General features: G+C 40.1%; 1 protein-coding gene across 5 annotated transcripts in view; it reads right to left on the minus strand.

The window, feature by feature from the left end:
* unc13c (unc-13 homolog C (C. elegans)) overlaps positions 1 to 15,313 on the minus strand; it is a 164,028-nt gene that overhangs the window by 124,687 nt on the left and 24,028 nt on the right. For 2 of the 5 annotated variants that reach the window (XM_028014535.1, XM_028014538.1), the window contains exons 5-9: positions 15,008 to 15,086; positions 9,665 to 9,670; positions 9,440 to 9,511; positions 3,201 to 3,420; positions 984 to 1,211 (exon numbers count right to left, since the gene is read on the minus strand). In XM_028014535.1, coding sequence (XP_027870336.1) covers positions 984 to 1,211; positions 3,201 to 3,420; positions 9,440 to 9,511; positions 9,665 to 9,670; positions 15,008 to 15,086 — 605 coding nt within the window. The remainder of the gene's footprint in view (positions 1 to 983; positions 1,212 to 3,200; positions 3,421 to 9,439; positions 9,512 to 9,664; positions 9,671 to 15,007; positions 15,087 to 15,313) is intronic. The other 3 variants (XM_028014536.1, XM_028014540.1, XM_028014537.1) reach the window with 2 other exon arrangements.

Consider the following 15,313-nt stretch of genomic DNA (forward strand, 5'->3'; position numbering starts at 1 on the left):
AGCTATGATGCCTAAAGTAAAGCAAAGCATGAAAGCAAAATTTGTATTACAGATGAATCAAGAATCGATACGTGATGTGAATAATTTAACGACAACCATCAACAACATATAAAATGAACTCATAAACAATCTGATTGTAAAATTGCTACTGATAGTCTATGCAAACATAAACTCTGCTAACTATTAATGTTTGTCAGGTAAAACAGAAACCTCGACTATAATCTGCTTTTCTTTGAGAAAATTGGTTTTTAGTTTCTGTCTGTTGGCTTCTGTCTCTGTGTTAATTTGCCACCTTCACATTTCAGTAGATGGTATTTTTTTCATGCAGAAGCTGAGTAAATATACAAAAATAAAACTGGACTCTGCGTAAAGCATGAATAAAAATGTAATTAATTTGTGTTGACACAAGCAGACTCTAATTGATTAAAATAGCTATTTTTATAGCAGCCTGCTCTGTAATTAACATACAACCACTTAAGATTTGGCATACACAAGGACAACTTGAAATACCTTCCCACTGCTTACTTTGTGTCTTTTCTTTTCTTTAAATCACAGCTATATATATATATATATATAATAAATAAATAAGTGTCATCCGTACGGATCGTACATCCTGTGCTTTTACAGGTTCCACAAAATGACAGAGAGGACCAATAAATCCTGAGCACACCAATACCCTTCATCAATATCAATGATGTTTTTTAACCCCCTCTGCAAAACAACCACAGCATCCGTCAAATTCTGTTTTAGTCTCTACTTAAATGTGTATAGAACTTGGTGATATTGTGTTAGAGGTTAATGGCCAAGGGGACAGACATTCATTAGAAATTAAAGTCAATCAGAATAAAAACATTTTCCCTTTCAGATCACCGTTGGTAGTCTATCGGTACAAATACATCTCACTTTTCTGTTGACTGTAGGTATTACTAAATTACCAAATATTGACAGATATTTGTGTATTGTCCTAAGAAAGCAGGCCCCACCTGTTATGGTGATTTTGGCAGACCATTTGGAGGTCCCGTCCAGCACGGCCTGCTTGGCCGTCTTCAGATGGGAAGCGAATTCTTCTTTCGAGACGAGGAACATCTCCTGGATCACCTCAAACACTTCTGGGCGGTTCTTCTCCCTGATCTTCATACGCTCCTTCATAGCCATGATGATATTTTGAGTCTTGTCTTCTGCCCCATGCTTGGAACTTTTCTCCACAGCCCCTAAAAATTGATCCAAAAGATTCGGTTGAGTTCAAGATCTAATGCATAGTGTTAGTTTTTCTACTTTTTTCTTTTTTACTTGCTCAGCGATCTGATCTGTGCACAAAGTGTGTGTTAGTTCCGGCGTGTTTATCAGATCCCAAAATTTTCTTTTGGATCTGTCTGTGTGACAAAGGAAGCACATATAACAATGGCCTCTTTTACTAATATCTGATAAGAGTGCTATCTATCTGCTGTGTGGTAATGAGCACAGATTGAAGATAACTCACAGCTCAAACTACAAATGGCATTTCTGTACGTGTATGAAAATGTACTGAAATACAAAATTTTAGAACAGCCGGGACGTAGATAATCCACTTAGAGCGTTGCTGAGGGACCATCCCGAAGAGTCACATTGTTCTTAGCAGGTGGCGTTCTACCCAGTAATAACAAGGTAGTGCCTCATAGACAGAGCTGATTGGATGCTGTAATGAGCAGAGTGGCTCACACTGTGACACAAATGCACCATGTATATGGGGGATTTTTTTTTGTTTGTTTTTTTTGCCATAATCCAAGAGCACACATTTACATGTTGAAAGCAGAACTTCAAGGCTTTCTTTTCAAAACTTGTAACGTTTGTACTCAAAACTTCTCCGTGTGCTCACACTCGCTGCTCGGTCTCTCTGCTGGCTTTTGGAAACGCCTATTGGCACAGTCGCCTGGCAACCTCTCACCCAATAGAATGAAAGTGTTGTACTGGGTGTGTTTGTTTCCTTCTAGCGGGTGTGCCTGTGTGGCTACTATCGTTGTAGAAACCTGCGCCACCCACTAGATGTAGGGAGTTGGTTGGGTGAACAAACTCCTGATTAAAATCAGAAAGTTGTTAGTGATCAGGAGTACATTGCTGGCAGATGTTTAATGTACTACAGAGCAGAAAGCTGATGTCTTCGTTTCACATTGACTCCCACTAGTGGGGGGCAATGCACAGTGCTAATATTAGTGCTAGTGTTAATGCACTGCGTCTGATTTTTACTTTTGCAAAATTAAAATGTTTACTTCGTGACACTTGGTTACCAGAAAACACGCTCATCTCCTAGCAACAGATTAACAACAAATATTGTTATTGTTCAGAAAACATAACATTTCTTCTTCTCTTTTCAAATACTACTTATCTTATTCTACTTTACAAGAATTGCGCAGTTGGTGAATTGTTCAGAAATTCACCAACTGCACAAAAATTATAATTTTTTTGTCATTGGTGGTGAATATATTATAAAAGAGACATTCAACACAAAAGTAAAAATCTGATTTATACTTCATGGCAGTTATCAGAAAAAAACACCCATCTCTTAACACCAAATTAATTATAGTTTATAAAACATAAGTCCTTTTGGAATACTGCTTATCTGCTTAGACACACGAAATTTACAGTTGGTAAATTTTGCAAGAGTAAAAATCTGATGTTTACTTCATGGCACTTGGTTACCACAAAATGTGCTCGTCTCCTAGCAACAGACAAATAAAAACAGACATTCAATACAAAAGTAAAAATCTGATTTATACTCCGTGACAGTTCGTTAGGAAGCAGCAGTTATTTTGAGGTGTAGAGTAATAGGTGCCTTCCATGCAGTGCTTTACAGTCACTTCCCTCTCTCGCACAGTGGGACATTGCCTCCACCTCTCTCATAATCAATTAATGGCTTTATAGAGCAGAAATTAGCCACAAAACAGATAAATGCATCTCGGTGAATCACTCAAGTATCATCATGAGATATGAGAGTATCAGTAATTTATTGATTAATTATTTTTTCCATCATTATCCAAGCCTGTTAACTGTACAGAATCAAAAACTCTAAATTAAAGGAGAAAATACACCTGTGTGATTATGAACTTGCCAATGTAAGACTGGCATCTTAATTAGAGCACCTTTGAAATTAGTTTGGATGAAACCAAACAAGCTTTGCCAGAGACTTTGGAGTTATTGCAGTGTGAATTGCAGTGCTCCCTTACTTTGTAAACAGTCCGCATTGAGCAGGTCCTGGCACTTCTCGTGGCATTTGACGCCGCACTCCGAGCAGCGCATGCCCTGGCGGGCGATCCCCCACAGCAGGCCTTCGCACTCGTGGCAGTAGGTGGGAGCGGTCGCCGTCCACACCTCAAAATTGTGGGGTGTAGTCGAGGAAATTGGGTAGATCAAGGCCTGGAGGGTTTTCTTGAAGACATGCAGTTTCTGAAAGCGACAGAATGGAGGGGGGGAAAAAAGTAAGAAGAAGTGACGGCAGTGATTAAAAAAGATCCGTTGCCAGAAGGGACTCGGCTGATGTCATTAAACTACCGCCGGCACAGTGAGCTGGGGAAAATATGTTTCATAAACCCTCCAGAAGTTAATAAAAGCAAGTGGTAGCTAAATTGAGCTGTCCAGCATATTGTGAAACCCTCAGTACTTCTCAGTACACAACACGATGAACACCAAGAAAACAGATTTTTAAACAATAAAGTCATAGTTAGAGTCCAAACACAAATATCCTCAGTAGCTTCAGTTAAAAGAAATGTTACTTTCTCAGTGCTGCAGCTTAAAACTTAAAAACTGATCAGAGTCCACTTTGGCCCATGATAGATTTCATTTTATTTTTGTTTTCATGTCAAAGTGACATGTTTCAGATCATAAAACAAATTTAAGAAAACAAAACAAATCTGGATAACTGAAAAAAAAACATAAAAGTTGTTCTATGATATGATTTGGGACCAACAGCATAATACCAGTTAAGGTCAGGGTTCATGATTCAACAATAAGAACTAAAGACTGGGAGAAAAAGGACACAGAAGTGAGTCAAAAAGGACCAAAACAAAAGTTTTAGAGTGGCCCAGTCAAAGTCTGGCCTGAGATGCTGTGGCGTGACCTAAAACCAATGATTTGTGCTTGAGATAAAACTTTCAGCAAAGAAGAGCGGGCCAAAAGTCATCCACAGCGACGTGAAAGACTCAACGTCAGCTGCTGCCAACACCTTAATGGCAGTTCCTGCTGCCAAGATTGGCACAACCAGGTATTAGCATTTATATCGCATTTTTACAACATTCCAGGTTGGTGTTGCTCCTAAATAAACAAAGGGTGAGAGTGTACTTAGTGAGGTTATCTGTGTCTAATGCTAAATGTGGAACAAACCAAATCAAATTTTCCAACCATAACCCTTTAGGGGGGTTCATAGGGCGTTCTCTTGAAAGTCTCATGACTGATTACATACAACCGATTACTCAGATTAATTAGCGTATTTTGTTCACAGGCTTTGTTTCCATTGAGTGGCTTCGAGGCTAAAGCAAGAGAAATGTCCAGAACCGAAGCCTCTCCTCAAACTGAATGTATCTCTGCAGGAGTCTTGCCTTCCACCAGGACCTGAAGGCTGAATCAATGGATGTTGTAAATAAGGCTTTTAAAAGTGAGCAATAAACAGATTGAGAGGGAGAGCAAGAACAAAAAAAGAGAACGAGAGCGAGTGAGAGATGTCTGAAAGTTGACTAAATCTCTGAAAGGTGCCTGCTACTCACCAAATGTAGCACTGAACAACAAGCGCTTGTGGGGCGAGCGAGGAGCGAATTAAATTTTTGACGCGTTTGGGAAATCACGGGGCCCTCTCGATTTCCGTCTGTCTCAATGACATGTCTGGGCCGTTAAGCAGCCCGTTACTTCCAACCAGCAAACCAACTGCTCCGGTGACAGTGTGTGAACCTCGGATCTGTGTTAATGCGTCTTTGATCACCGCACGGATGGTGTGATTTTCTCTTCCCAATCTCCCGCTCGCGCCGTCTCTCTGCTGTGCAGCAGATACGTGGAGAGTGTTGCACGTGCCAGTCTGACGTGTTACCCTGTGAGGTTGCCCTGGAGATTCGTGTGAAACACGGTGAGAGGTGGTCAACAGCTGTAGCCTCAACAAGGGAGCAACACGATAGAGAAAGAAAATCTAATCTTGCCATCTTCCTTTTCGATTCACCACCCGTTGTCCTCGTCAACCACTAGCACCAACAGCGCTAGTCTCCTCATCCTGTTGCAGCCTATTTGGCATTAACTATTTTTGCAATTTCCCCTCATTAAGCACAATTCATGCTATTTTTTTTTTCTTTTTTCTTCGTCCCCCGTTGCCATACACCGCCTAGATAGATTAGCTGCTGACCAGAATGGACTATTTGCAAGTATGGTAATACGTTTTTGGCGTAGAAGCCTTTGTTGACGACTGAATGGTGGCGCAGTTGGTAGCAACGTTGCAGCAAGAAGGTCCAATATGTCTGTGCTCATTAAAAACGCGTGAGAGCAAGATGTTCAGCGGATAACAAGAGGGCCGTCTCTGAGCTTTCAGTCTGTCTGTTGTGGGACATACCAGATGTAGAAATGCTAGCAGACTTTATGAAGCCTAACACTAGCCCACCCCTACCTACTGGGGTGTTAGTAATAGTAGACATGACAATACAGTTAATGGCAAATACAAAACAATACAAGTGTGACCTTTTAAAAGAAAATTAATCTCTACTTAAAATTTTTAAGGATTGTGTTTTAAGTGAAATCCTGTTTGATGACTTTATACTGGAACATGCACAATACACTCAGTGTTGATTGTTTTATTAGGTTCCCATGTATCAAATTGGCTTTTTGAGTTTGTGGTCAATTTCTCCTGGTCTTAGGTTTTAATAAATAATTGTTTTTATTTTTTTAAATGAAGACCAACGAGATCATCTAATGCTGTTTTTCTCAGCAAAAGGAACATACTTTTGGAGTCTTTCACCTACAGAAATAAGTTGGACTGATATTAAACTGAAATTTCAAGGGGAAAGTGATATTGTAGCTTGCGTAAACATACATTTACAGTAATATAGTCATTATTCGACAATAATGTAAAGAATTCCAATGAAAACAAACGGCAATATCACATGAATGGGTGCCTACTCCAAACATAAGTAATTAATGGCCGCTAATGTCCAAAATGGCTAAAAAGAAAACTAAAATTGGAAATACTATAATTCTTATATTCACTTGTATTTTAGCACTTAATCAGAACAGATCAGGTGAAACCTTTCCAAAATTTTTAACTCAGACATCAGGCACAAAATTCTGATCACTCGTCTGAAAAAAACTATTGAAAAGTAAAAACCTCTGGCCAATGTCTTTTTCTGTTCAGCACATTACACACACGCACAAAAAACGGAAAAAAAAATCTTTGGAAGATTTCTCGCGCCAGCCTCCTCCACTCAGCCTGGTACGTTTTGCTGCTAACAAGATGTCTGATGATATCTGAACAGACTTACAGGAGCACGTCACGTCTTATTCCCAGATACTCGTTGGCTTCTGTCAGACCGCAGCTTCCTTCCCCACTCCGTGAGAGTCGGAGCCTCGTCTGGACAGGTAAACACGACCTCTCTTTCTTGTCGACAGGCATTGTTAAAAGGCTGCTGTGGTCACGTCAGAACCTGGACCGGACACGCGGGCCGAGCTATTCTGGCCCAATGCGCACAGTCCCCTTCTGCTCTACGAAGCTGATGCAGAGGAAACATGATGGAAAAAAAACAAAAAAAAAAACACCAACGGACGGGATCCCGCATCAATAATGACGGACGTTTTGAAATATAAAGGATAAGAGCAGAAATCGAAGATGAGGCAACAAAGCAAAGAAGAAGCTGGAAGAAGAAAGGACTGAATAGATTCAAAAGTTTCTCCAGGGCAGGCAGTTTGCTCAACATGGCTGCCTGAGCAGAGGAACTATGACCAGGGGGTGTTCACGATGACAAATCATTTCCTCCTCTGCTTTCTAGCCTCCTCTCCTAATTTCTGTCCTTTCCTCGCTCTCTTTCCCATCTCCTCCTATCAAGCAGCGTGCTGTGGAGTGTGTTCCCTCAGCTCGCGCCGCAAAACATTCTGCTGGACTTATTGCAACTGATAAAAACTCTGACATCTGCTTGTCCTACTTACCAAGAGCGCACACAATCTAAAGCTTTTCTCGGAAGCCAGTTCGCCTCCACCAATTATAAACCTCTTCCCCTCGGTGGCCCCGAATCAGAATCCCTAGATGTCAAGTTCGCAGTGCAGCACAGACACCAAAGATCACCAAGAGTCAGCCTTTTTTTTTTTCTTCTTCTTCTTCCAAAGCATCAGATGGGACGTGCGCTTTGTGCACGTCGTTTTTGCTTCCTCAGCTACTATCACGCCGATGACTATGACTTTGCAACAGAGGTGCAGGGAAATCACAAATCCTAGTCCTGGGAGTTTTGAATCGATTGTAAAATGCTCAAAGATCTATTTTAGTTGCACGCCTTCGCGGCTCGTATTTGTGAGTGTGCAGGAAGTCGCATCCACTTGGCCACCGTAGAAGGCCGTGTGTGTATTTTCATTAACTCTGATATTAAGTAATTGTTTTATATAGATGTGGTAGGCACATTGTCGTTCTGTTGTCAGTCACTTCATTTAAACAGAATATCTAGACCATTTGAGTTGGAAAAATTGGTTCCTGAATTAAAAATTGCACAACTGGATGATAAATCAATAACAATATATATCACGATAGCCATGTTATCAATATTGATAAACAATAGATCTGATACAATATCCAATATATACAATATTCACTGAACTCTGATCCAGAACCGCACAGCATTGTGGGGGATGTAGGCACAGGAAAGACTTGTAACTGTTCAACCTCTCACTGCGAGCTAATAAGCAAGGTTGGTGGCATCAACTAACTCATTCACTGTTTGGTTACCTAGCAACAGCTTGTTTAGGTTTCACCATGGCTTACAAAAATAAAACACAACGGCCTGGAGAGAAAACTGTGGATAAAACAGGAAAGGTCATGGCACCAGTTTGGCAAAACAAAAGAAACAAATCAATAACTATCGCTAAGGACAACTACGGATATCGACTGATATGAAACACTTATATTGTGACATGTTGCTCAGCCATATTGTCCAGCCCTATTCTGAGTCGAACTGTGACCCCAAGAATCGGAAATGGAATCGGATCTACGTTGAAAGAGTCAAATCTCTACTGAGTCAGTCGGCAGGATGTTGAGGTGATCACGTTTCACAAGTCGATCACGGAAGCTGAAGATCAAGCGGGATACAAACGTGCACACGCACACAAGTCGGTTTCCACCAATGGAAGGCCACATTGAGATCTCTTGAAAAGATGAAATGCGTGCGCTGCGCGCGCCGAGCTCATTTAAATCTAGTAATCTTTCAGGCTTAGCCAGCTGCTTGCTGCACATCAGCGGATATAAAACTGCGCTCTGCTTTCTCTCACCGAGGAACTGCTCGCTCTCCTGCTGTTTGCCTCCTGTTACGCCATCTTTCCCTCAGGGAGGGAAGAATTGCAATCAATTAATGCCGAGATAGCTTTAGAGGTCAACACAAAAGTGTCTCACACCATCGACTGAGACATTCTGCCCTTTCTCCATTGCTCAGTCACCCGCACTGCACAGTTTTTTTTTTGTTTTGTTTTTTGAACACCGAGCGTTGTGTAAATAAAATGTCAGAGCTTTAACTTAATTTTCTGAATTCGGCCAAATTGTTAAGAGCACAGCAGATGGAAGGAAATGCTGTCTACAGGGGCCAATTTGTTAAAACTGCTGCATTTATCTCAGATCAAGAGAAAGAAAAAGAGATTGGATTTATTGCCAAGACCACTGAGACACTGGCTTTTACAGATAAATGAACTTTAATGACAGTCTGGTCCTCAATACACAAGCTTTTATATAAAGTTAGGTCACCCTTTTCAGCTGTAACAAGGTTTAGCATTTCATCGATGTTGAACGAAAAGGCCTGGCTCTCTCCATCTCCACTTAACTTCATCCTGTCTAGTTGAGGTCAACAATCAATGGACACACACCAAACATGGTCACCTGTGTCCTTATCAACTTTGTTTTGTGGACTGGTGTGCAGCCATGTTGCAATATAAAAGAATCATCTCTGAACTGGTAACTTATTGATGAGAGCATGCAATTAAGCAAGATTTGACATGAATTAAAAAAAACAAACAACTTGCAGCAGCAAAGGTTTAACAAACAGTGTTTTGTATCCGTTTGTGTGTTTTCACTGTGCCTAAAGTTACTCTTTCTCTAACAAGACAAAAACAAAATGCTCTTTGACTCAACTAGCGACTGAATTTGCCCTCTGCTTGCCCTGTGAGAGGAACCTGGCCATGGAGTGAATAAACATCAACGCTTTGTCAACAAGGTAGATGGACAGAAAAACAGCAGTTTCCGCATACTCACCAGTTCCTCGTTGTTCAGGGTTGACCTGTTCACCAGAGCAAACGAGATGCCTGCCTTTCGAGCAGTGAGGGTCTGTTGGAGGAAGAGAAAACCAGGGTCCAATTTCAACGTGATTCGGCGCATTCTGTTATTGAAACGTTTTCATTACGAAATCAAGTGATTACGTGGAATCATTTTGCCAAAAGACATTTAAATCAAACTGACTCTGGAAGCAAGTGTCCTTACCAAAGCCTGGGATTTCCAAGTGTTCGCGAATGGCAATTAAAAACAAAGAGAGAGAGACTGACTTAGAGAAGTAGCACGAGTGTCATGGCTGAAAACACAAAACGGCAGACAGACTTAAACTTGTTCATTATTACTGAGCGCAGAGGTGTCTTAACTGCCATGCAGGACTGCTGGTTGAGGCATAGAGCTCTCCAGAAAAATTCAGCTATGCATAAAGAGAGATTATCCAGCTGTTGCGTGATTGTTTATCCGCTCATGCAGTGGACGCAACCGAACTGCAGTCATGCTTGGCATCTCTGTTCATTTGTCTGTTGGATGAAGCTTTGATCATATTTTCTGCTGTCTGCTCTGCACATTGGTTTGACACGAAGAGAAACACACGAGACAAACATGTTCGTGAATGGGTGAAGCCAGATGTACATACGCAAACACACTTTGAGCAGACTCGCACACAGTGCTGTGAAGAAAAAGTGATTGAGCCCCCTTTACTGATTTCTTCTGGTTTTGTTTTCCTGTCACACTCGATATTTTGTAAAAACCTTAATTACAGGTTTCTCTCTTTTTTTAATATATATATATATATTCTCAGACAGAGATAACCTGAATTGAAAGAAACTGCAGTGTTTGAATAATACTTTTAGATTTAGTAAGGGGTGAAAGTTATCCAAATCATCCTGGACTTTCGTAAAAAACAAAATAAGTAAATAAATAATAATACATAAAATATTTTTTTAAAGTATTCAGAAATTTGTTGTACAGCAGCAACTTCCAACTGGCAACGAGTGTTTTTCGCTCCCAAGGGAGCTTGGCCAACACTTTGCAGAATTGCTTTAATTCAGCCACACAACAAACTGTCTCTTTAAGGTCTGTTTGCCATTCGGATTTGAGTACAGACTTCAAACAGGCCACTCCAAAACCTTCTATTTGAGAAGTCTTTCTTGTCCTGCTGCATAAGGCGCCGGGGTTCAAAGTTGCAAACTGATGACCAGACATCCTAGTTTAGGATTTCCTGGTGGTCAGACGCAGATGAAAACACACGGCCACCATGTTTAATTTGGTAGTTTTCCAAGCAGCGGTTTAGGGCTCGAATTTCCTTCTCGGCTCGTCTTTTTTTTTACTGTTAATTCACTAACGTTAATCGTAAAGTGAGGCAAGTGAGGTCTCCGGTGCCTTTGTGGCCTCCTGGACCAGTCAATGATGCGCTGTCCGCTGGCCACTCCTGTGAAGGTTCTACCCGGTCTATGTTTTCTCTGATAGGAAACGGATGCAGGTAATGACTAGGCCTGTCACAATATGAGCAATAAATCAATTAATCGCATAATAAATTAAAACAAGCTCAATAATTTCCATTTGCATGATTTATTGTTTTTCTATTTTCTCTCTCTTTTTCTACAGAAAAAGGTGTTAAACGTCGTCAGACCGGTGATTTGGTCTCAGCTAGCCCTTTTTTTAGGGAGATTTTTGTTTACAGAGACTCCATAATTCATTTTATTTGTTGTTTTTGTTTTTTTGCTTATTATTTTGGATATTTAAAATATCCTTCAGTACCAGTGTTAAATATTGATTAGAACTTAAAGTTTCTTGATCCCTGAGAATGTGTTCTTGCATTATTATGCCAATACCACTATATTATTTGAAAATGGTCTCAAAAGGCAACAATGTAATTGTTTATTGCAATAACGTCTAGGTCTATTTAACGTCCAGCAAAATTTGTTATTGTGACAGACCTAGTAATGACTAACTGTTTTACCGGAGCCCCGTGGAAATTGATTTTTATTCCACTCCAGACCGATAGATGGCGCCACTCAGATGTTTCCCCATTTTAGATGATCGTGTTGTGTTGCTCTTTAAAATATTTGGCCTTCTTCATGTTCTCAGGCGTGGGTCTTAATTCTGAAAGTCGGGGTATTGGTTGATTTGGGCAACGTTTTCCCCCATATATACTGTATATACAGTACAGTTTGGACACACCTTCTAATTCAATGGGTTTTTTTATTTTCATGACTATTTATAAGGCAAGAAATCCCACTTATTAACCTGACAGGGCAGGTTGACCTATGAAGTGAAAACCATTTCAGGTGACGACCTCTTGAAGCTCATCAAGAAAATGCAGAGTGTGTGCAAAGCAGTAATCACAGCAAAAGGTTGCTACTTTGAAGAAACTAGAATATAAGGGGTATTTTCAGTTGTTTTACACTTTTTTGTTTAGTGCATATTTCCACATGTGTTATTCATAGTTTTGATGCCTTCAGTGTGAATCTACAATGTCAATAGTCATAAAAATAAAGGAAACTCTTTGAATTAAAAGGTGTGTCCAAACTTTTGGTCTGTACTGTATATATATATATATATATATATATATATATATATATATATATATATATATATATATATATATGTAATTAAAGTCCAAGGTAAAAGCCAAAAATATCAGAAAGCTTTAAGTAGGCCAATGCTTTCTCACAGCTCTGTACATATATGCACACACTCTTCAGCCCAGACAGTCAAACATATACACTTGTGCACGCCCACACAAAATAAACACAAATCACACACGCACACTGATATACACGCACACACACACACACACGTGTTAATAAGCTCTCATATTACAAAATTTACTGTGTTTGGGTGAGCGTAAGGTCAATAAGTCCCAGGCTGAGGGGAGTTATGTAACAGAGGAATGCAGACATGGACAGCTGACAATACTGGATCTGTCTTTACCACGACCCTCTCGTCTCCGCGGCCCAGCTATGGTAAAGATCCATGGTAGCCATGGAGAATGTGGGGAGGAATGTGACCTCTACATGAACCGTGAGTGTTGATGTAAGTTTATCAACATGCACCAGCACTGCTGAGGTTGCTGCGGGCAATACAATATAAAAGACCGTGCGTCCAGAGGTAATAATCTGTCAGTGCTTTGAGAATGGATGATTAACTTTTTCTTTCTTTTTTTTTCCAATGTATTTTTGTTATTAATTTTCCATCATAAAAGCGGGGAATCCCTGCTGACCGTTCCAATCAAAAACAAAGACAAAAATAAATAAATAAATAAACAACCAAAATTATATAAAAAAATAAAAAATAAAAAAAAAAGGCGCTGTTGCTGCCCTGAAGCAATCACACAGCAAATGGGGGACATTGACAAAGGGGAGGCATGAAAGGGGGACCAATTCGTTTGCTGACTACGGACTTCATCCTACGTGTAAAAGGCTTGCTCAGTGTCACTTTTACATGATTTAAAAGCCTCACACAGTTAAATCAGAAGTCAATGAAGTCTCTTTGGATATATTTTTGGGTTGAGTTGTCAACATTTCGAGGTAAATAGTGTGTTTGGTTTTTTGGGGGGTTTTTTTGTTTTGGGGTTTTTTTCCCCCTCCCCACCCCGACACCTGCCGAGCGACAAAAGACGACAACTGGCGAGAGCTACGTTGAAATCTGACAACTCACTGAAAAATATCACCCATAGCTTTTATGGGTTCATGTAGGAATGGCAAATATACATGTAAAAAATATATAAATAATCCAAGAAGATTAAAAAAGGAAATTAAAAAAAAAACAAAAAAAAAACGGCAACCCATACTTACCAAGACATTGTTGGTTATTAAATTTAATGAGAGATATGAACAAATACAGCATCAACTCATGTTGTTCACTGTGGTACAAAACATTCATCAGCATCCATGTGTATGACATCAAGCTGCATTATCATCTGCGTAAAAAAAAAAAGCATTTCGTGTGACTTCGATCGAAACTGGGAGAGAATATCGAACAGATTCATTCCAGAAAGATTTGAGTCGTACTGTCGTTTTGGTTTTTAGGCTCTGGGTACATGAAGATGGAGAAACGGACACATGTGGGACAAACGCGTGTTGTGGCATGTAATAGACAGTTACAGACAGAAACAGACATGAATATTATTACTGGCGTCATCGCAGCCTGCCGCCTCTCAGAAAGAGTAACCATGTGGCACAGTGCTAAAGTGGACCTTGCCGCAACAAGCTTCTCTGTGGGATATTTTACGACACATTATGTTGCAATAAAAAAACAAATGGTGGAGCTTCACTGTGATGCTTTTTTTTTTTAAACACTCATTCTGGGCTAATTAGTCAAGCAAAAGAGTTACACAGTTATGGTTAAAATCCCTGCACCTCAGGAGCCTTTCATTAACGGGCATACTTTATGTAAATCTAATAATACTTCAAGGCTTATTATCTGAACATGTGGTGTTGTGAAAAAAGTATTTGCCCTCTTTCAGATTTCTTTAGTTTTTCTTTCTTTTTTGTTGTTTCTTGTCACACAGTGTCCAAATAATGATCTGAATTATGTGGTGTGAAAAGGCGATCCAAACCAACATGTGTTCACATGTGAACAAAGAAAATGGCTCCTAACCTTAATAAATGGGATTGCCAACCTTGATGGCAACAACTGCCATTGAGCGTCTTTTAAGTTTATTTTGTAGAAATAGTTTCGCTGAGCCACGGCGGAAGGTTAAGCAGCCTGTTTAAAAGCATGCCACATGATCAATTGAGTCCGTACTTTAACAGGTCATTTATCAGTCAGAGATGGACTTCTTGCTATACTTCAGGTTATTGGCTTGAAGCTTGATGAGTATGAGCTCACATGCTGATGTTTAGTGGACAATCATTCACTGGTGGCTCAAAGTCTTAGAAAATGGCATGAAACCATTTCCAAACCAAATATAATTTCATTATTAAGACCTTTTTGCCTACTTCATGTTGTCAGACGGGTACCAGTTAGGTGATGTCTTGATTCCTCAGGTCTAATTGTAATCTGGCCTGTGCCTTTTTAGTAAAACTGAAATGCGTCTAATGAAAGTTAGGTGATGAATTTTAGATCGGATGAGGTTGGTTTGGACACTTTTCACCGTTTAAAAAGCGTACTTCACGTTTATTAAGGCTATTTTAAATTTTTTGAATTAGTTTGATGTTCTTATGCATTGAAGTGTGGCATCTGCAAATACTTTGCCATCGCACTGTAAAGTGTGTATATTTATACATTTTCCAATCATTGGAGTTACTTCCTACGCCGTGATTGATCCAAGTTTTAAAAATCAATCTTGTGTTTTAATACTGACTTGAAACCACATTATGCAAGATCTCACTTCAGCACTGATAACATTGTCTCCTAAAGTTACCGCAAACTAAATCTGCTTCTGTAAAGCAGAACAGCGTTCTATCAAGGTGTCAGAGACGATAGTGTTGCGCTCAGCAGAGGCCAACACTCACACGGCACAAGATTCCGCGACTGTAGCATAACATAGGGTCACGCTGATAGAGTTGACATAAATCACATGTAACCTTGTTGAGGCAGATGACTCACCAGGTCTCGGACAAGAGGCACTGTCCTTTTGCGGCGCAGATCTGGCATGCTGTCAATACCATAAAGAATACTGCCAGCCCTGTAGAAGTGGACAGATTTAAGGGGTATTAATATCATAATAATGCCATGCTGGGCGAACATTACTACGGCGAAAGGGGGGGCCGAGATTTACGCGGCCATCAAACACCATGGATCATGCCTCCTTCCGAACCTGCCGTTCCCCCACATTCCCTTCGCTTTGCATGGTGCGAACCTCCTACAGTACTCTAAAAAACTCAAAGAAACAGAGAGGATCCACTGCAGCTC

The sequence above is a fragment of the Xiphophorus couchianus genome, chromosome 4, assembly GCF_001444195.1.
Source record: "Xiphophorus couchianus chromosome 4, X_couchianus-1.0, whole genome shotgun sequence".
NCBI lineage: Eukaryota > Metazoa > Chordata > Actinopteri > Cyprinodontiformes > Poeciliidae > Xiphophorus > Xiphophorus couchianus.